This window comes from Mobula birostris, chromosome 12 (assembly GCF_030028105.1).
Source record: "Mobula birostris isolate sMobBir1 chromosome 12, sMobBir1.hap1, whole genome shotgun sequence".
Taxonomy (NCBI): domain Eukaryota; kingdom Metazoa; phylum Chordata; class Chondrichthyes; order Myliobatiformes; family Myliobatidae; genus Mobula; species Mobula birostris.
In genome coordinates, this window is record NC_092381.1 from 60,401,890 (window position 1) to 60,424,481 (window position 22,592).

Here is a 22,592-nt window from a genome sequence, read left to right on the forward strand (position 1 = left end):
TCCCTTCTGTTGGTGCTGCCCTCTGGTGTTCACTCTGTACTGCTCTCAGGTGCTCGCTCAGTGGAAAAGCAAGATGATCAAGACAGACATTGGTCAGATTGCACTTGGAATATTGTGAGCAGCTTTGGACCCCTAATCTAAGAAAAGATGTGCTAGCAATGAAAAGGGTCACAAAAATGATCCCAGGAAGGAAAGAGTTAACATACCAGTAGTGTTTGATTGCTCTAGGCCTGTATTTGCTGGAGCTTAGAAGAATGAGGAGGGATCACAATGGAACCTATCAAAATGTCTGGATAAAGTGGATATGGTGATTTTACTTCCTTTAGTGGAGTTGCCTAGGACCAGGGGGCATAGCCTCAAAATTTATGAATGTCCATGAGGAAAAATATCCTTAGCCAGAAGGTGGTGAACCTGTGAAATTCATTGCCACAGACAGCTGTGCAGTCCAAGTCATTGGATACATTTAAGGCATAGGTTGATATGTTCTTGATTAACCAGGGTGTTAAAGATTAGGGGAGAAGGCAGGAGAATGAGCCTGAGAGTGATAATAAAACAGCCATGCTGGAATGACGGAGCAGGCTCTGTGGGCAGAATGGTCTAATTCTGCCGCTATTTTTTATGGTCTTAGAGTCTAAGGACAACATCCCGTAAATCTAGTCATGCCACTCAGACATATTGGCTATATTGTTTTTTTTCATTGTGACTATGTTTTTCTGAAACCATAACCACATGATTATATATTTACGCTATGTGCTAGGTGCTGTTGGTACTGTCGTTTGCACCTTAGCCCAGAGGAATGCTGTTTCCTTTGGCTATATTCATATATGGTTAAGTGATAATTAATTTGAATGGCTGTCCCTAGTGAGTCATCAGGAGAGGAAACTCCTTTACCAATTGAACCATAAAATTATTTATTCCACTTCTGTGAATAATTGAGTCAACGAGTGGAAAGCACACCACAGAATAAATCAGTATCAGATTTGTAGTGAAAATAGAGGCAATTAAAACCAATTAACTGATTTCACATTGGTCAGCAAATACATAAAAAAGCCTCAGGGAGTATTTTGATAGGACTCTGGAAAATAATCCAAATAATTAAAAGGAAGGCATGTGGTCAATTCAGATGTTCACACGTTCAAAGGGATTAGATGGAAAATTAACTATTTTCCCACTAGCCTACCAAACAAATTGCTTCACAATGATAAACAATATGAAACAGCAAAATAACACATGTAGGAATTAGAAGCAAAAGCCTGCAAATTCCATGGGTGCCAATCAAATAGTTCATAGCTAAAACAGAACATGCTTGGATAGATACAGAAAATTTGATTTCCACACAGCTTTGCCAATTTAGCAGATAGCTGATTATATAATTGCACATCAGTATATGCAGCATATGTCTAATATGCTGGCTTATATTAAATATTTGTTTCAAATTTGATTAAACTGCATGCAAGGAAAGTTCTCTTTGTAGAATTCACTCAAAAGTTATATTGGTACCCAATCAAATAGATCCAGGTGGCTCTGGATTGCTAATCTAGTTGAAATGGCTCAGGTGATCTTAGAGCATTTCCCCATGTAAAAATACTATAGATGGGGAGAGTGGGGATAAGATGATGAGAGGCATTGATCATGTGGATAGCCAGAGGGTTTTTCTCAGGGCTGAAATGGCTAGCATGAGAGGGCACAGTTTTAAGATGCTTGGCAGTAGGTACAGAGGAGATGTCAGAGCTAAGTTTTTTTTTATAGAGTGGTGAGTGCGTGGAATGGGCTGCCGACAATGGTGGTGGAGGCAGATACGATAGGGTCTATTAAGAGACTCCTGGACAGGTATATGGAGCTCAGAAAAATAGAGGGCTATGGGTAACCCTAAGTAATTTCTAAGGTAAGGACATGTTTGGCACAGCTTTGTGGGCTGAAGGGCCTGAATTGTGCTGTAGTTTTAAGATGATTAGAGAGACCAAAGCACACAGGGTATGTGATGCACTATCAATTACTCCAAAAGACTGGAAGTAGAGTAAATACCGAAAGGCTTTTATTAACAAGTAAAATGGACCCACGTCCATGCTGAGTATCTGTCCTGGACTGAGAGGAGCAGCCATGGCACAAACGCCTTTATTCAGGGGTCTGTGGGAGGAGCCACAGGAGCAGTCAGCAGAGGGGTGTGTCCAGGCCTGTCCAGACAGGTAACCCAGTTACAACCTATACACATGGTTTACCACAGTATGGACCTCACCTAAGAGCCAGCTGAACAATTTTTATAGCGTTGAAAGTGTTTCCAGCACTGACTGTATCATTTTGCCCCCACCATTGCTATACTTCCACAGGTAGGGCTTTCCCTACTTGAGACACGATTTCAGTAAGATGTGGTGGGCCAATTGCTGCTTGGGAACAATCTTAAAATCCTTGGTAATTCATACACGTCCGAGTTGTGCAGCTACAAGAAAATAAATTAAAACCTTTCCTTTAAGAGTCCATCAGAACCAGGGAGGCTTTGCTGAGTCTTGCAGATTTAATAAAGTCCTCCCCTTGCCCAGATGGTTCACGGGACATCCAGGTGAACAGATTCTCTGCTACTATTGGCAGACTCATTAGTCATTAGCAGACATTACCAGAAAGAAATTAAATTTCCACTTATAATTTCTAAAAAGGTAGCCTGCTTTGCAACTTGTTTTAATAGCTGCCATCAATACTATTTAAAATTCCTTAGCTAATATTTTGCTTATTTTTCCAAGGAAACCTGCTCTCAAGCCAGTCACTTTCTAACAACAAATGCTTGTGGATTGATATTTATTATATTGTCAGAAACATGGATTAATAAAGTAGAAAGAAATCACTATATTTTAGTGCAATCACTGTCAATGTACTGTCAGAGATTGAATCCAACTCCACCAGGTGGATCCTGCAGTCAGCAGCTTATACATAACTGGGTAATGTGGTTTTATACTAGCTGGTGTTAACTGAAAATGGAATGCTAATCAGGAAATCTTTCATTAATGCCATGAGATATGCTACATTTAGTTGAGTCATAGGCAGTGATTTGGTTTAACTTGCTTTCCAAAAGAAGAATGAATTTGGAGAAGACAAGATAAGCAGAGTTTGTGTTATTGCAATTGATTGCGGTGAAAATCATCAACGTTGTGGGAAGCTTTCAGAGTAGATCCCACACATGGATCCCGATTTCTATCCTAGTGCTTGTACAATTCACATTGCCATGTTACCAACATTATTGAAAATTATCTTTATAATTGCCAGGAGTGGGAGGAGGTAGAAAAATATGTAACTATCCGTACACAAGTGGTTTGGAAAGATACAAAAGTTTAGAATACGTTATACATAAAGAAATTAGTAATCTGTAGAACATATATTCATTCTAGAGAATCTTCCTGTTGATAAAACAGAATCATTCTGTTGATAAGCTCCCTAATGGGGACTTGCCAAATTTCTAATCACTGCACGCTAGATTGGATACGAAGGCACAGTGGAGCAACATCCTGCTTCTTCTATTGTTCTTAATACTCCAAAAGCGGGACACTTCTACTCTTCTTTAGAAAAATATAATTTTCTTATAATGAATTTGAGCTGTGGACTTGGGAATGACTTACCCAAGAAATGAGTAATGGTGGGATCAACGATACAACTAAGGCTTATTCACTGGATCACAAGGCCAGTAGAAATCTGCAGTTAATATGTAAATCTCAAAAAAACATTTAAATGACAGGGATGCATAGGACAATAATGCAAAAGGTACTAAAAGTAAGTATTTTCTGAATGGTGCAGCAATGCAGAGTAATTTCAGATTGTATTAACTATTTTAAAGGAAGCTCTTAATTGTTGAAACTATCAAATAATGTCTCTGCTTTTATGCAGTGCAAATGAAAGGTGCTTTAGCAGACTCACCCAAAATAGTATTGGAAATGAACTCAGATACTTGGTTGCCTGACCGACTCATTTCTGAGAGATGGGTGAGCTCACGGTTCAGCATCCTCTTAAACTGTTGCAAAGACAAAAAGAGGAATTATCACCAACTATTTTTATCAACCATTTCAATATCACTTTTGAATCAGATATTTTCATCAATTTATACATTCCTCAAGAGTGAAAGGAAATGTAAATTTTCACATTTTTTGTCAGGTATTGTTTGTAATATTTTAACTGTGCTCTGTATAAACCTAGCTGATATTCTAAAATGCATTTTAAATAGGTTCATTGTTCTATTTTCAGTTATATAGGAATTGTTCCCAAATAATTGATGCTTCAAATTTTAAATATTAATTATGAATAAGGAAGAGCTTAGAACAGATGAAGTAGTGTTTGACTTGCATACAAAATTATTTACTTACACAATAAACAATGGTATTGTAATTATGTAGCTACATTGCTAATGAATTAGTTCTAAGACACAGCATTACGGGAAAACATATGTTAATCTTACCTTTAGCATTTATTTTAAAATGGTTGATAAAAATGGGTATTTAAAATTGTATTTAATCTATAGACCATATGGAAGCTCAGTTTTATAATTTCCCTAAACAAATAGCTGGATTTATTTTGATATAAAGTATGCAATCGTAAATTTAGTGAGATCATATATTAAATATTTTTCTGAATATGATAGCAGCTTAATTCTCTATTACTCCATTATAAAATCTGAAATCTTATAACATATTTGTAAAGATATTTGTGATGACTTATAAAAGAATTGTAAACATGTACTTTGGAACTCAGAATGTTAAATATTAATAAAAGAATAATAAAAGAACATACAGTATATTTGAAGATTTTTCTCATCCCCTTCACTGCACGGCTTGTTCTAATTATACATTATTTTTAAAAATAAAAACTTTTATATTCAAAATGTGATAGTGGAAATTCCTGGTCAGTCTCTTTTTGTTTCATTTATTTGTCTCTGCTCATAAAGATAACATTTTAATTCTGATGAACTTTATTGATATTCATTTGAAATTAAATTAGCAAGTGCAATAAACTGTCAATATGGAAATAAAGTCTGAGGTTCAGAGGTTTCAGCATATTAACCTAAAGCCACGTAATCTCACAAAAAAAAGCAGTTTCAAAAGCATTTCATAATTAATTTACTCACCTTGATATAACCCCAAGAAACAGACAGTAAATAATTTGCTTCAGGCATTTTGGCCCAACAGAAGCAACAACAGCCGTGTACAAAATAAGTATCTAGCTGGTCAATTCCACACGCAGAGTTTCAACAGCAATGGTCACAATGCTTCATTAGCAGTTTAAATGTTTGAAGAAAATTTGTCCCAAAATTCAGTATACTCTTTCACTGACTGAGAAAATCCAGTTCATGCAATAGTATCTTTCCCAGGATCTATCTGCGCATTTGCACTGACAGAACTGAGATAATGAAATCAGGGGGTCACATGGAACTGAGACCATACAAGTGTGTGCACTTCACAGCTCTTATGAATTATGAATAGCTTTGGTCTCTTCGCTAGAGGGGGTGGGGGTGTTACTTCATATTAGCCTCAGTATAAAGGGGCAAAATATATCTATTGTCTGCAAGCTTACAGAATCTAGATCGTTAAAGCACAATATAGGAAATGACAGAACATGGAGGATGCCCAATACTTATGTAAATTAGATGTCTTATTTATGTAAATCAAATGCAGATGGTGTCCCCATTTCAGTGGAGAATAGAATCTGATTTTAGCACCCTCCTACAGTACTGTCAGATACTTTTCAACATAATGACAAATGATTAGGCATATTAGCAGTCTAAGATAGAGGTATGATCTGAACCAATCTTCTCAATTGTACAAAATAAGGAGAATAAAAAAGGTATTACAATGATTTACAATAATAATTAGAGTAATTCTATGAGGTTTAGATTTCTCTGTTGACACACAGAATATAAAATTAAGGTTTGTTATACTGATGAATTCCATTTAGCTGTTTTTTGTTCAAGGAGTTATTAAAATTTAAAACAGATATATTTTCAGAAGCAAGTATTTTATTAAGAGGCTATTTGCTGATATTTGTACATGTGTAGGTTTTTAACTAATGTTATTTGAAACTATGGATATAGTGCCAGCAAGTAGAACCAAGTTACTGAGTGAGTGCTTAACAATGGTATCCTAATAAATCAGTTCCACCTTACTGAGATCACCCAGGCGAGACATTCCTAACTATAAACACAATGTTTTGTATGGTTTCATTAAACATTCTACAGAGAAACTACCTTTCTCAGACAATGGAGAAAGTCCCAATATTGAAGAAACTGATACATTGATGATTATTTAAAGCTTGTACTACAACCTGCACTCCCCATAACAGTTCTCCTTTAAATCCTAGATGAAGCACAGTGCCTGCATAAAAATGCTATTCACTCTGTGTCTGATTGGCTTTCAGCTCAGCTGCAGTGACATCACCTTGGCTTTCTCTGCACTGCTGATAAAGAGCATTAAAACATGGGAGGGCAGCTACATTAAGGAGCCCCCGAGAATCTTGAGCAAGTCAAAATAGCATCACAAATTGAACATTAGAACTCCACTGGTATCATATCCTGTACTATTGCTCCAACTAGCTACCTAAAGAGTTCCTGCTATATATTACATTACCGATGAACAAAGAAGTTGCCTGGATTCTCATTTATTTTGCATAATAATTTAACTTGCATCTGCCACTGAATTCAAAGAAGCAATTGTTGTGAACACATAAACCAACACAACCTCTCCAATGATCATGGCCAGTGTACCTTATGTAATAAGATTTAATAACTTCACTTTAATTTGTTTAAAGTTTGGTTTTAAAAAATCAATTGACAATTATTCTTATGATCTCCATAGATTTTGCCTGCTTTCTGTGATCTCAAACAATAAAATAAAAAAAATTATGAGATTACGTACAGCTTCACAGGTGAAGGAGAAAGCTCATGGAGCTTCTTTTCAAGGGGTCACCAGGTATTAATCAAGAATGAAGAGAGGTATTTTTTTCCCCGCAGTGTCGTTACTCTAACCAAACTGCTCACCTAGGACTATCTGTTTTAAATATGATAGTTTTCACTGAAAGGAGTCATTCAATTTGATAATACAACATTTCATTAAAACAACCATCATTAAAAATTTGACTTGGTCCTAGCAGAAGGTTTAACAGAGGCACATTTACAACATTTAAGACTACCCTTCAACATTACAAACCAATTCTGACATGTGTACATGCTAATGTTGAGGTTCCATTATAGTACGTCAGAAAGGGCGCTCATCGGAAGACTGAAATGCAAATCACAATAGTGCCTGTGAAGAATACTGATCTATTGCCAGAGGCCAGTTTGCTTACATTTAGGATTAAATGGGCAGATTTAATGCCGATAGCTACAGAGTGGTTAAATTACCGAATAGCCATCTAGAGACCTCAGTTCTTGATCTAGAGACACAAATTCTAATCCCTCAAACAGTAAATGGGGTTAGAATTCAAGTAATTAAGTGAATCTGGATCAAAAAGCTATCAATAATATTTGTGGAATAATTGTTTTGCCATTTAGAACTCAGATGATTCACTGCTGTGCTTCAGGGAAGGAAATTTCCTGTCCAGACAAAAGAACTGTATGTTTTTGAAATCCGCCAATGTGGTTAATTCTTTATTACCACTTGGAAATAGCATGAAGGGCAGTCATGGATGGAAAATAAATGCCAGCATCATTCACATCCAATGAAACAATAGATATGGTAAATGTTTTACAGCCTAGGGCTAATGTGACTGATGGGTCAATTTCACAAGAGTACAAAAAACCAGGGCATTCTTCCTGGAGTTGGAAACTCTGTTCATCCACACAGTCAATAATCCTCCAAAGGTGTGAATGAACTGCTTCAAATTTTTCAAAAGATCATGTCACTAGATTATGATTAGGCCATTGCATCTTTCTTCAGTAACATACAGCGATTTGTAATAGAGCAGAGGTCTAATGAAATACCAGCTAAACAGTCATTCTTCACATTGAACCAAGACAATGAAGATCAACAATTCATATGACTCCAGAGGGAATCACAGAAATGCTCCATCTTGTCCTTACCCAATGACTGTAATTTCCAGTCGGAATCTCTGACAATACGTCGGTGTAATCCTCTAATTTGGCTTAGAATTACGATGATGCATTGGTGTAAAAATTGCTTTACACAACTTCACTTTTATGAATTCCTCTCAAATGACAGAAAAATGCAGAGGATAGTTACTGTAGTAGTATTTTCCCTTCACAAGGATTTAACAGGCCCTTGGGGTGCCATGGTAGCATGGTGGTTAGCACAATGTCATTACAGCTTGGGGCAGTGGAGAATGGGAGTTCAATTCTGACATCCTCCGTAAGGAGTCTGTACGTTCTCCCCATGGAATACGTACATTTTCTCTGGGTGCTCTGGTTTCCTCCCACAGTCCAAAGATACACCGATTAGTAAGCTAGTTGGTCATTGTAAGTTGTCTGGTGATTAGGTTAGGATTAAATTGGGGGTTAGTCAGCAGTGCAGCTTGAAGGGCTAGAAGGGGCTATTCTGCACTGTTTCTCTAAACAAAATAAAATAAAATATTCCATTTCAATGCTGTAACTTTCATCCTTGTTGTTACAAAAAGAGTAAACTCAAGCATGGCTATGGCTTGAAAACAAATTCAAATTTATGAATAAGTTGTCAAAATCATCTTTGAGTGGTTGCATGTCAGATGTAAAAGACATCGTTCTAGACTGTTACTACAAACCATGTATAGCAGCTTTAGATTATTCCATTCTCACTCAACCATTTTGTCCTTTTTCTCTTTTTTAAAGTTTGCTTTTGCCTGTTCTACCAAACTTAGAACATAAAATTTGTGTTCTTGTAGGGTCCTTCAAATAATAGCAGCTTATCAAATAGCTGGACTGTTAATAGTCCAAAGGTCTGTGTGGTCAGAGTCAGATTCATAGCTTTAATTGTTGGAAACTGGGAACTTTGTCTCCAGAAGCTTAGACTGTTTACGTAAAAAGATACAGTATCTGAACAAATATCATATACGCATGAAGTCACCAAAGTGGCAAAAAAAAACAGCATAAATGTAGAGAGCAGACAGACTTATTAAGAATGGTAAAGAAACATAAGAAGAATGATAGAAAGACAGCTAATTGGAATCCATTCCTCTACCTTTGATTTCTGTGAGGGACGATTTCTTCATCTGTGACTCATTGGTATATCTTTTTAGTTAGTAGGAATTGTTCCAGTGCTTTGCAAATCCTTTGTACTTTAATTACTCCTTAGTAATTAGGAATCTTTTTTCCAGATATAGTGCCTTTTAAAATATTCAGCCCCCAACCCTTTGTATATATAAATGAGTACTACAACTAGAGGTGTTCATCAATTTAACTGAGAATTTTTATTTGTGAATCACATGCACCTTCCTTCCCCCCCCCCCACCAAAGTAGAGCCCACAAAACAGGGAAAAACTGTAAAGCGTGAAAAACTAAAAATTCAAAACCTGAAATGTGAGCAATTCAAAAGAATTCATCCCCCTTTGCTCAGTACTTAGTTGAGCCATCTCTTGCAGCTAAGACAGCCAGTAGTCTTTTTATATAGGCTGTATTAGCTTTGCACAATGTGATGAAGCAAGATTTGCCCATACCTCCTCACACAAGACCTTCTTCCACATCTTTACAGCAACTTCTAAATGGTCATTTACCAAGTCCTTATGGGCAAAGATATATATTTTTTAAAGCCAAGGCTTCTTCCATAAATTCCTTTTTTTTTGCAAGGATTTGGAGACTGTGGAGCCATGAACTTCATCTCCAGTTGCAGCCACTGACTTCTGCAACACACTTCCAGTGACTGTTGGTGTCACAGTAGCCTCTTTTACAAGTGCCATTCTTCTCTGATGACTAAGCTTATTGGGGCAGCCTGTTCTACTGTGGTTTCATATTTTTTCTGCTTTTTCATGATGGACTGGTCTGAGTTCTGAGGTGTGTTTGGTGCCTTTGAGATGATCTTGTACCCTTCCCCAGATTTGTGCTTCTCTATTATCATTTTCCTGACTTGCCTTGAATGCCCTTTTGGCTTAATCTGTTGAAAATCTACCATACTATTGAACCTTACAGACAGAGGGGGTATTTATTCAGGTGCTCCTCCAATTTTCTACATAACAAATTATGTGAGTTGGTAAGGTAATATAAAGCATTCCACCTGAGGAAAGTTACCGTAGTAATTACAAAGGGGATGAATACTTTTTCAGTTTCACAATTTTGTTTTTTAATTGTAAGTAAATTTTTGGCAGATTTTGGAATTTTTCTTTTGATTTAACATGATGCTCAACATTTTGATTAGCTCAAAAATCCTACTTTAATATATTTTAAATTTAGAAAATGAGACAGTAAAATGTGAAAATAGTTGTGGGGGCTGAATACATTTTCAAGGCACTGTAGAAAACCACTGAGTTTTAAATCTGTTTTATGAATTTTGCTGGGGTGCCAATATTCCCAAAATTAAAATCATGAAGATCGAGTAAGGAGTAACTCCATTATCTTACACTGTGACTCTTGAGAAATCAGCCCAGACGCTGTGGGCCAGCATCCTGTGTTCTATAGACTGTGTGTATGTTTGCAAAGCTGTCCTTTTAACTTCACTGATTATTGCCTGCCATTTACATTAAGTACTGAAGAGTGGCTCCCATTTACGACAAGAATCTGAACAAAGAATATTGGCTGAGCTTGGCAAAATAAAAAGATCCGATTGTCAGCAAGGAGGAGATGCTAAATCCAATCAGCACAGACCGCAGTCTCCCAGTGAGAAAGTCAAGGATCCATTTGCAGAGGGAGGTACAGAGGCCAAAGGCTTTGGAACATATTGATTAAAACTGAAGGTACGATTGTGTTGAACACTGAGCTGTAACTATAAATAACAGCCTGATCTAGGTATTAGTATTGTCCAGGTGATTCAAGGCTGAGTGGAAGCCAAGGAGAATGCATCTGCTGCAGACCTATTGAGGCAACAAGCAAACTGCAGCAGGTCCAGGTCCCTGCTTAGGTAGGAGTTGATTCTAGGCAAGATCAACCTCTCAAAGCACTTTGTCACAGTAGATGGGAGAGCCACTGAGCGACAGCCATTGAAGCAGCTCACTCTGCTCTCCCTGGGAAGTCAGTGAGGGGAGGGTCAGATGTTCCTGGCCCAAAGTACCATTCTATGGAAAGGAAATGCCTGGAAGCACCTCCACCTGAGGAAGGGACGATGGTGCATGCAAATCCAAATAAAATTATGCTTAGAAACAATTGGAGAATTCCTGTCATTGGACATCATGACATCTCTTGTCAAATATGAAGCCTCCTGTTGATAGCCACCTTAGTCTTCCTTAGTGATGAACCAATAATTTTTTTCCATGCTCACTATCACTTGGACAGAGGAGTGCTTGGGTATGATACAAAAGCAGTTTGAGGGGACCCTAAAACATCTATCACTAAAAGAGGCTTAATATCAAAATTAACTCATTTCTAAAAGAACACATGACAAGGTGGAAATTCAGCAGGTGCCTATACTCTTCCTGTTATGGATGTATATATTGATAATAATATTATTAAAAGTAATTATTGCATAGAACCTATGCAAGTAACTCCTATGATCATATAACGATATCTATCATCCATTCTCTTACACAGGACTGCCATTGTCCCATAAGAGACAGAATCAGGTCAGAATTAGAAAATCAAAATGGGTACCTAAAAGGAAATACTTGCCATCAGCAACCGGATATCGCCACAACTTATAAACTACTGGTCTGGTAGTTCATTCACTTTGCCAATAGATTAGGTACACTGACTCAAAGACCGTATATGAAGCTGGTTATAAAGGAGAACTAACAGGAATGTTTGTTGCCTAACCAGTGAGATTCACATGCATAGCAGCAATTTTGATATTCATATGAGATTACTTCCTAATTAAATAAAACTGTTTTAACCTTGTATTTGCTGAGGCTGTGATTTATGAACATTTATAACTTTCCATGACATGCAAAGCATGAAGCAAGATGTTGTTTTATTCATAATCAGAAAGGACTTTTCATGAGTAACAATACAATCCAACTTGGGTAACAGTATTATCCAATTTAAGCTGGGGCTATGAATGCACAGAACTGAAACCCACAATGTTAAATTATGTGAGGTCAACTGAAGCTAATCCATAGGGGGAGCTATATCCATAAACTTCAACCATTACTTTCTTGGACTCCTGCTATATAATTTCCTATGAACGTTGTGATTGTGCCCCATTAAAATTTGAAAACGTTGAACCTATTAATGCACCCACAGACACTTCTAATTTCATCTGCAACTATTTCAATGCTACTCTTGAGCGGCTGACATTATTGGTTTGATATTTTGACATTTTATTTATGCCTATCATCTACAGTATTTGGAGGTGCAAGGTGCAAATTATCATTATCTATCAAACACAATTTAAGTAACTTGACAGCACTATCTGTCTTACTGCTCCAGTTATTACAAAGCTCAAGATAGAACACACCTTGTAAAATTGTTTCTGAAATGTTGTAAAGCAGCATGACTAATCTTGGGCTTCAACTTGTCGGGAAAGAATCAAGTAGCTTGGTACAACCAGCAAAGCAGACAACTAAACTAACACTATAAAAGTTACACAAAATTGTTAAGGATTTAAATCATTTTTGAATGTATTAGTTTAAGCCAAAACAGTGGAATAAAATGGAATTGGAAAGGATCAAAGTTTAAAGAGTACCTTTCATTTCCCATTCAGGATATCCATATAGTTGTTGACGACATACAGGCATCATAGAATCAAATTTATGCACAAGTTGAAACAAATAGCAATATGATAGTGATCAGATATAGTCTTTCAATAATCTTAAGTAGCCATTTACATATGGGAGCACAATTCTCTTGTTTCCTTTGAATTATACCTGAAAGGAGCTGAAACCTTAGTTTAACTCTTTATCGAAAAGATAGCACCTGCTACATGTTACATTTTAGTGGCAACATATACATGTGTGCTCATATTTTTGAACTGGAACTCTAATATAAGAATATTTCAAAGAAGTAATCAGGAAATTCAACAACTTGAACAAATTTCCAGATGGAGAAGACAATCGGCATAAAATTATTTAAGAAACAATTAGGCTCTGCATTTCTTTAGATGGATCAACAGAGGAAGGTCAACTGGCTTCCTCATCCAAAATAAATTAAGTTAGTTGTCACTACCTATTAGTATTTTGAGAAATTCTTTCCCCTCAATTCCCATTCTACAAACCTGTGTACCTGGACTGATTCAGCACGTTGTACATCATCTTCAATAGTCAACATATGACCTACCTGCATTCTTATTTACGCATCTGAACAATTTTCAAATGCAGTGCAAATTTCAGCTTAGAATACTTCTGAAAATGTATCCTTTCAAATCAGTTTAAAGGGAGTCAATGTCCTGGCAGATAAAGTAAGTTCTGTTATTTATACATGTATGTTTATATAGTTAATAGAAAAGATTAGTGTGGGAAGCTCTCAGTAGACTAGGGCACGAACCTGCCATTTGGACTAACGTACAATCATTTAAATTCATGACCTGAATTGTCATCTGTAGTTATTCCCCTATCATTCAGCACATGCTCAAAACGTTTTCTCCCAAATGTAACTCAATTTATCACTACTTCAGATAGAATTGTGACATCAGTTGAAAAGCAAATGGAAAATATAATGGTTATCAAGATTATCAGCAGGAAACCTTGCCCTTTTTAACTGGGAATCACAACATCATGGCAGCATAAAGGAACTTCAGAAATTTAACATGAAGCAGACAAAGCAGTGAGCAAACACATCATGAAAGTCAGGTTGTCCAAATCCGCATAAACAAATTTAGCATCAACGGAAAGATGGTTCCATCACAGATTCTTATGGATAAGATATCATTCCACGAATCTTTGGAAAACAATGTACTATATTTAGGAACAATCAACTAGTTTAAGGACATGTCAGAAATATTATTGCTTGTGGAAACAGATATTGTTGGTTGACAGACACTCAGACGTTATGCCAACAATGTAGCTTAATAATGAGCATCCACTTAAATTAATTCTTTAAGTAATGCCTTCGTGCAGATTGCTTAGACCGTAAGACATAGAAGCAGAACTAGGCCGTTTGGCTCAGTGAGTATGCTCCGCCATTTCATCATGGCTGATCCACCTTTCCTCTCAGCCCAGTCTCCTGCCTTCTGCCCATATCCCTTCATGTCTTGATCAATCAAGAATCAGTCAATCGCTGTCTTAAATATACATACAGACTTGGCCTCCACAGTTGCCAGTGGCAATGAATTCCACAGATTCACCACTCTTTGGTTAAAGAAATTCCTCTCATCACCATTCTAAAAGGACGCCCCTCTATTCCAAGGCTGTGTCCTCTGGTCTAAGACTCTCCCACCATAGGAAACATCCTCTCCACATCCACTCTATCAAGACCTTTCACCATTCAATAGGTTTCAATGAAGTCACCCCTCATTCTTAAGGATTCCAGCAAATACAGACCCAGAGCCATCAAATATTCTTCATTTGACAAACTGTTCAAACGCAGAAACATTTTTGCGAATACCCTTCGAACCCTCTCCAATTCAGCACACCCTTTCTACAATAAGGGGCCTAAAACTGCTCGCAATACTACAGGTCAGGTCTCACCAGCGCTTTATAAAGTATCAACATTACAGTTTAGTGTTGGTGAATACAGTTTTAAGAATGATAATCAATAAAGCTTCTCTGATCAAGTACCTCTAATTTGTTGATGGCTTAATCTATATGTTTAGTGAAGTGTTACCAGAGAAGAATGTCGTTTTGTAGGATAGCCAGCATATTGCTGTAGAGCTCAAAATCAATCTGATCATGATATGGATGGTCATTCTTCCTTATTTCTCAACTCACTCAATGATGCTCCTTGTATTCAGCCGGAAGTTCCGATTAACAACTTCCATGTTATAACTTGCCAGTCCTCTACTATTATTATGCACGTGCTTACATGATCAATGGGTCATTCAAAATGAAAATTCTACCACAACAAGAAATGCATGTCCAGGATGCCTCTGGTAAGAACTGGGCTGAGATACAGTTAGTCATGAAGGTACATTTGTTGAATACTTTTATGATGATCCACAAGAAAAGTTAGTGTCTAAATTAAGGAAGAAAATTATTACAGACATGGTAAGAAAAATATGCAGGAGATATACATCAAGAAGAATCAATATTAAAAAAAACTCTTCAATATCTCATTTAAGTACCTCTCTGTGAAGCAGCAGCACTAATTGCTGTACCACAATGTTGTATATCTTTGTAAGTTTTTGCTTGGAATCTACAAACTTAAAATTTGCTGATAATCATGAGGGAGCAAAAATAGCTTTGAGGTCATTTTAATTTTAACATTGCAAACCCACCAATTTATGATATTAGTGTTAACATAGAGCATAGACCAGTACAGCATAGACCCTTCAGCCCACAAAGCTGTACAGAACCAATTAAACTAGTAATCATATGGCCAATAAAACCAATCCCTTCTGCCTACAGATTGACAATATCCTTCCACTTTCCTCACATTCATGTACCTATCTAAACATCTCTTAAAACCCCCTAATGTATCTGCCTCTATCACCACCTCAGACAATGCATTCCAGGCATCCACCACTCTCTGTGTAAAAGACCTGCTCCTTACACCTCCTTTGAAATTACCTCCTCTCACCTTAAATGCATTCCCTCTGGTATTAAACATTTCAGCCCTGGGAAAAGGATATTATCTGTCTGCTCTATCTATGTCTCTTATTGTCTTATAAACCTCCATCAAATCTTCTCTCAGCCGTTGTGTAATTAATACTTCAGTAAAGTTTAAGTAATATATTGTAAAGATATTGTTTAAGCATTTTTTGTTTAAATAATTTATTATGGATTATATGTAAAAGTACGTGAATGGCATATGTCATTATGTCACCAGGTCATAAGTGCACACCTCACAAAGTAAAAATGAAGAGTACATGTTTATCCCTGTATTTAGTTGTTTTTCTATCAATTAATTTTAAGTTTTGGAGTTAGAAAATGTAACAATGATGAAAGGGAAGATTGAAACGAACCCAAAATGACTACTCACTTGTTGAAGCACAGTGAGACGTACGAGTTTCTTACAAAACGCAATGAGAAACAGATGAGTAAAAAAAAACAGCACAGCATGTGTTTCTTCAGGAAGAGACAGAGCCAGCTGAATTTTTTAAAAAGGCAGAAAATGGACAAATTCATAAGTTCGTAAACAGTGAGTACCGAGTGAAAATAATCATACATTTAACAAAGCAGAGTTGGCTGGCTACATAGGAAAGACGGGCATGTTTGATTGCACAAAAGATAGCTGGCTGATGTATACTGAGTGAATTGAGCACTATTTTAAAGCAAATGGAATAGCTGATGAGAAACAAGTGCCAGTTTTGCACTCGATGGAAGAGTATAGAGTTTGCTTAGAAGTTTAAATAGTCCAACTAAAACGGCCAGAATGAGCTTTGTTGATATTGTGACAGTAATTTAGGAACATTTAGAACCAAAACTATTGCTGGTTGCAGAATACTTTAGGTTTCATAAGTGGAATCAAAAAGAAGTCCATTTTAGCGTACGTTGCTGAATTGAAGAAATTGTCTGGGCATTGTCAGTTCTGTGATGGGGTTAATGATGCACTGAGAGATTGTTTAGTTTGTGGAATCTTACAATATATTCAAAACTGGCTTCTAACTGAAGCACAACTCATATTTAAAAGAGCAGTGGAAACTGCTGTAGCAATAGAAACTGCAGACAGAAAAGCAATTGAATTGCAGTCAGAAATGAAAGTGTGCATGAACAAAATAGCAATGTTTAAACCAAGGTTTTCTAACATGGGATCCACGGACACCTTGGTTAATGGTAAGGTTCCATGGTATAAAAAGGTTTGGGAACTCCTAGTCTAAACAGAAACCTTCCTGGATTAAAAAAAAATTTACTGTTGTGGCAGGAGCTCATATACACCAGATCAATACAGGTTTTAAGGAAAAGCTTGCAGAAAATGCAACAAAATAGGACACATAATAAGATCATGTTGGGCAGACAAAAATAAACTTTCTGCACAGGGAAGTGAAAAAGATAGAAAATCAATTTGCAGCTTTAAAAAGAGTACTAATCTGCATGCTAAAAATTCTGATAATGATGTGAGTGACACAGTCTGGATAGCCTTGAGATTTACAATGTGAAAACTAATGAGAAACAAGCAATATGGCTTATGGCAAGTGGGAATGGCAACTTAATTAAAATAAAATTGGATACTGGCTTGCCTGTTTCAGTGAATCCACAAAATGAGTTTGAATGATATTTCAAAGATACTGAACTGAAGGCTGCAGACATCCAATCAAGAACTTGTACAGGAGAAAAGATAACTCCTGTGGGAATGACATTCATAACAGTGAAATGCAACAGCCAACAAGCCACATTGTGTTTGTATGTGGTACAAAAAAGAGGGCCAGCACTGTGGGACTGTGTTTGGTTGAGACAACTACAACTTCATTCTTTTGCGGCCACGTGCGCTACAAAAGATTTAACTGAAAGCGAATTAATAAAGGTACAGCAGTGTTCAAGGATGGTATTGGCAAATTCAAATAGCCAGATAGCTAAATGGGCAATGCTGGTGGTCCCAGTAGCCAAGAATTATGTAAGGTTCCATGGTGATTTTAAGGTCTTCATCAACCCAGTACTGAAAGCAGGTCAAAATCCTTTCCCAGGATAGAGGATATCTTTGCAAATCTTTCAGGAGGAAAACACTATAGCAAAGTTGACTTAGTTGAGGTGTACCCACAGATGGAGATGGAAGAAGGGTCTCAAGTGTTCCTCACCATAAACACAGACAAAGGGATTTATCACTATAACTACCAGGCTTATTTTTTCTGAGTGGCATCATCACCTACACTTTGGCAGAAAGCTAAGGACCAAGAGCTGCAAGGCTGCCCAGGCACTCAGTATTACCTGGAGGACATCATTGTCACCAGTGAGGATGACAAGCAACATCTCCAAAATCTCAACAGAGTGTTAAAAAAGATTAGAAGATTATGTTCTCAGAGCATGATGCAACAAGTTTAAATTATTTAAACCAAACGTCACTTATTGTGGTCAACTACTGACACACAAGAATTACACAAGTGTACTGAGAAAATTCAAGCAGGGCCGGATGCCCCAAAGCCAAAGGATATGTTACAGTTGCAACCCTTTTAAGATTTTGTCAATTATTATAAAAGATTCCTGCCAAATCTGGCCACTGTTCTCTACCCCTTGAACTCATTACGACAGACTGGGAAGAAATGACAATAAACAAAGCAGTGTGAGGTGTCCTTCCAAAAGTTAAAGGAAATAGTGATGTCAGACACGGTTCTCACACAGTGTGATGCACATCGTCCTTTGAAGCTTGCCATGCACGGTTCAAGATGCCAATACATCCAGAAGAAAGATGTTCAGAGCTGTCAGAATCACTGCCATGAGAGTTAACCCCTGCAATCACCACAGAGGAGGCCCCAGGGCCCGAGATTGTTTCACATCCATAGGTCTCACCTGCCAAGCAGATTGATCCCGCTTGTCTGGAAAGACATTATCTCACAAGATAAGAAAGCCTCTGAGGCAATTAAATCTTTAGGCCTGAATGGGACAAATTAAAATTTCCTGTGCTGTGGTGTCTGTATAATAATTATATTTTATAGTATACTACGTACTTAAGTTGAGATCCATTCTATACTGAGTTGGAGTTTATAGCTAAGGAGGGAGGAGTGTTGTGTATTTAATATTTCAGTAATATTTGAGTAATATTGCAAGCATACTGTTTAATTGAGCATCTTGTTTGTTTAAATAATTCATTACAGGTTATATGTAAAAATGTGTGAATTGCATATGTCATGGTGCTACCACATGATGCATGCACACCTCAGTTAAAATAAAACTTTCAATACACGAGCTGTCTCCCAGCTCCCTTGTTTTCCTTCCAAATAGTTTTATATTTTGGAGTTACAAAACAGCAACACACATTTCAGAATCCTTTTGTTTTTACAACACAACTTACTGAACTTTCCTGTGCTTTGTGTGGGTCCTGACCCAGACCACAGCAACTTTGTGCAGGACATAACCTGGACCACAGCAACCTCGTGAGGGGCACAATCTAGAGCATGGCAACATTTTATTTTAAACACTGGTATCAATGAGAAGAGGGCATGTACTGGGTGATGGAGGTTTTTAATAAACTAGGTTGCTTTCAGGTGCAGCATTTCCTGATTTATTTACACAGATTTCTCCAAGAGCAATTCCTATTTTTAGGACAATGTTACTCTAGTTGTTATACTTTATAAAAATATAGTTGGAAGTAAACAGAGCAATATCATGCAAATTCAGGAAGGGGTTTTCTTCAGTTAAAATTGACTCTAAATCTTATCCTCAATTTAAAATCTATTCATAAAAATTACCAAAATCTGAATGGAGATCGATCCACTATTTGCATGCTACATCCCCTGTAATAGAGTCAACTGAAAGCATTTTAAGAAAGGTACCGGATGATGCCTCTACGGTGTTCAGTGATGGCACTGGAAATCTCAATCAAATCAAGGGTAAAATAGTGTCAAATGAAAATGCCACACCTAAGTTATACAAAACCCATTTTATTCCTTATACCATCCACGAGAAAGTAGCCAGTGAGCTAGAATGCATGGAGGAATTCTTTCCAAGGTTGAGTGGAGCTCATGGGCAATGCCAGTGGTCCCAGTAGCCAAGAAGAATGAATCTTTTGTGATTTTAAGATCTCCATCAACGCAGTACTGAAAGTAGATCAATACCCTTTGCCCAGGATATTTGCAAATCTTTCTGGAGGAAAACACTTCAGTAAAGTGGACTTAGCTGAGATCTACTACAGATGGAGATGGAGAGGTGTCCAAAATATTTCTCACCATAAACACTCATAAAGGGCATTATCGCTATAATAGGATTATTTTTGGAGTAGCATCTACACCTGCTCTCTGCATAAAGCTATGGACCAGAGGCTGCAAAGTTGCCCAGGCACTCAGTGATACATGGATGACATCACTGTTACCAGTATGGATGCTAAGAAACTTCTCCAAAACCTCAAGACTGTGTTCAAAAGATTAGAAGATTATTGGCTCAGAGAACAATGCAACAAGTGTGAGTTCTTTAAACCGAGCATCATTTGAGGTCACATGATTGACCTCAATGATTACAAATACGCTGAGAAAATTCAAGCAGTGTTGGATGCCCCAAGACCAAAGGATGTGTCATAGATGTGGGTTTTTTTTTCGGGATTTTCAATTTATATTAATAGGCTCCTGCCAATCCTGGCTACTTGGCTCCATGCTTTGAACTCATTACTACAGATCAGGAAGAAATGGCAATGGACAACAAGTGTGAGGTGACTTTGCGAAAAGGAAAGGAAATGGCAACGTCGGACACTGTACTCACACATTAAGATCTATATCATTCAGTGAAACTTGCCTGTGATGCCTCGCCTTATGGTATAATGCAGGAGCAGTCATGTCACGTGTTATGATTGATGTAAGTGAACACCTCATAGCCTTTGTATCACATTCCCTTACTGCTGCAGAGAAAAATTACACACAGGTTGACAGAGGGGCCTTGAGTCTGGTTTAGGGTGTGAACCATTTCAACCAGTACTGATATGGGAGAGAGTTTCCCCTCATCACTAATCATCAACCACTAGTGTCCATTTTCAATCCACAGAAGGCTGTTCCACTAACAACAGCAGCAGCACAAATGCAAAGATGGGCTCTGTTTCTTGGATGGCATAATTACAAGATCAAATTCAAGAGGACAACTGATCATGGAAATGCTGATGATTGTCTTGTTTGCCCTTGAAAAAAGAAATAACTGAAAATGTTTCAAAAGTGGACACTCCTCTTGATATATTCTCCCTAATGCAAATCAAAAGTCTAAAAGAAAACCAGAAAAGATCCTACGTTCTCTCAGGTCTACATGGCCGTGCAAAATGGCTGCAATATGCAGCAGAAACTTCTCCCCTCATTTTTACCAGTGTCACAATGAACTTGCCCTTGATGGAGGTTTCCTTATGTGGGGCTTGAGAGTTGTTGTACCATCCAAGCTGAAAGGTAAAATGTTGGAGGAACTACACACAAGTCATCTAGGTGTGGTCAAAATGAAAGTGTTGACTCGAAGCTTTGTCTGGTGGCTTGGGATAGATCAGCACAATGAGCAGCTTGCCATCCACTATTTGGGATGCTAACACATCCAGAAGATGCTAAGAGCAGCATCTCTCCATCCCTGAGAATGGCCTGCACTGTCCTGGAAAAGCATTTATGTGGATTTTGCTGGACCATTCATGTGCACAAATTTTCTGGTAGTCGTGGATGCAGCTGCAAAGTGGCCAGAAGTGTTCCCAGTAGCCTCCACTGCAGCCTCACACATTGAGAAGAGACTTCTCAACACATAAACAAAGGCTGATATTCCAGACACTTAGTTAGTGACAATAGACCACAGCTGGTGGGGGCACAGTTTCACTCATTCTGGAAAATGAATAGAGTGAGACACACTTCATATGTACCACACCACCCAGCAACAAATGGCTCGGCGGAAATGTTTGTCCACAGTCTAAAGAACTCACTGCGAGCAAGGTCAGCAGAACACACAACACTGACACTGAATCAGAAGCTCACCAATTTCCTCCTTGCATATCAGAATGCAACACACTCCACAGCCAATAATTCACCAGTTCCTGTTCCTGGGTCATCCCTTGCATTCACGCTTGAACCTGCTCAAACCCAATCTTAGAAGTCGTATGCAGGACAAACAGCTGAGACAAATTGAGCGCCCCTCAAACAAGGAGTTTCAATGTTTCACTCTTGGACATACAATTCTCCCACGGGAATACACAGGTGACAAATACGGATACTTCTGGAAAGATGAAGGACAGAACTGGACCACTCTCCTGCACAACGGAGATCGAGTCTGATATCACTTGGAGACAACACCTCAATCAGCTGAAGAGAGCAGAGTCCATTGTTAGAGAAGAAAGGAGTCGTCCAGAGCTGTCAGAACCACTTCCTGAAGTCCCAGAGAAGACTCCTACAACCTTTACAGAGGAGGACCCAGAACCTGAGATTGTATCACAGCCGCAAGTCTCTCCTGCCAAGCAGAGTGATCCCCCTTGTCAGGAAAGACATTATCCCACAAAAGTAAGAAATCCACCACAGCTTTAGGCCTGAATGGGACCATTTAAAATTTACCATGATGTGGATGTCTATATAGTAGTTGATTTATATAGTGGACTGTATAAAGTATATCTTCTATATTGAGTTAGAGTTTATAGCTAAGCAGGGAGGAGTGTTGTGTAATTTAATATTTCAGTAGTATTAAGTAATATTGCAAGTATATTGTTTGATTAAGTATTCTTTGGTTAAATAATTCATTACGGGTTCTATGTAAAAGTACATGAAGGGCATACATTATTATGCCACTACATCATAAGGGTTTGTCTCACTTAAAGGAAAAATAAAGAGTACATATTTATCCTGGACTCCCTGCGTTTTTCTTTCAATTAATTT

General features: G+C 37.7%; 1 protein-coding gene across 4 annotated transcripts in view; it reads right to left on the minus strand.

Moving 5' to 3' along the window:
• Nucleotides 1-22,592, minus strand: part of pde4ba (phosphodiesterase 4B, cAMP-specific a) — a 620,274-nt gene that overhangs the window by 17,885 nt on the left and 579,797 nt on the right. For all 4 annotated transcript variants that reach the window (XM_072273878.1, XM_072273877.1, XM_072273876.1 and 1 more), the window contains one exon: nt 3,901-3,994. In XM_072273878.1, the coding sequence (XP_072129979.1) occupies nt 3,901-3,994 (94 nt within the window). The remainder of the gene's footprint in view (nt 1-3,900; nt 3,995-22,592) is intronic.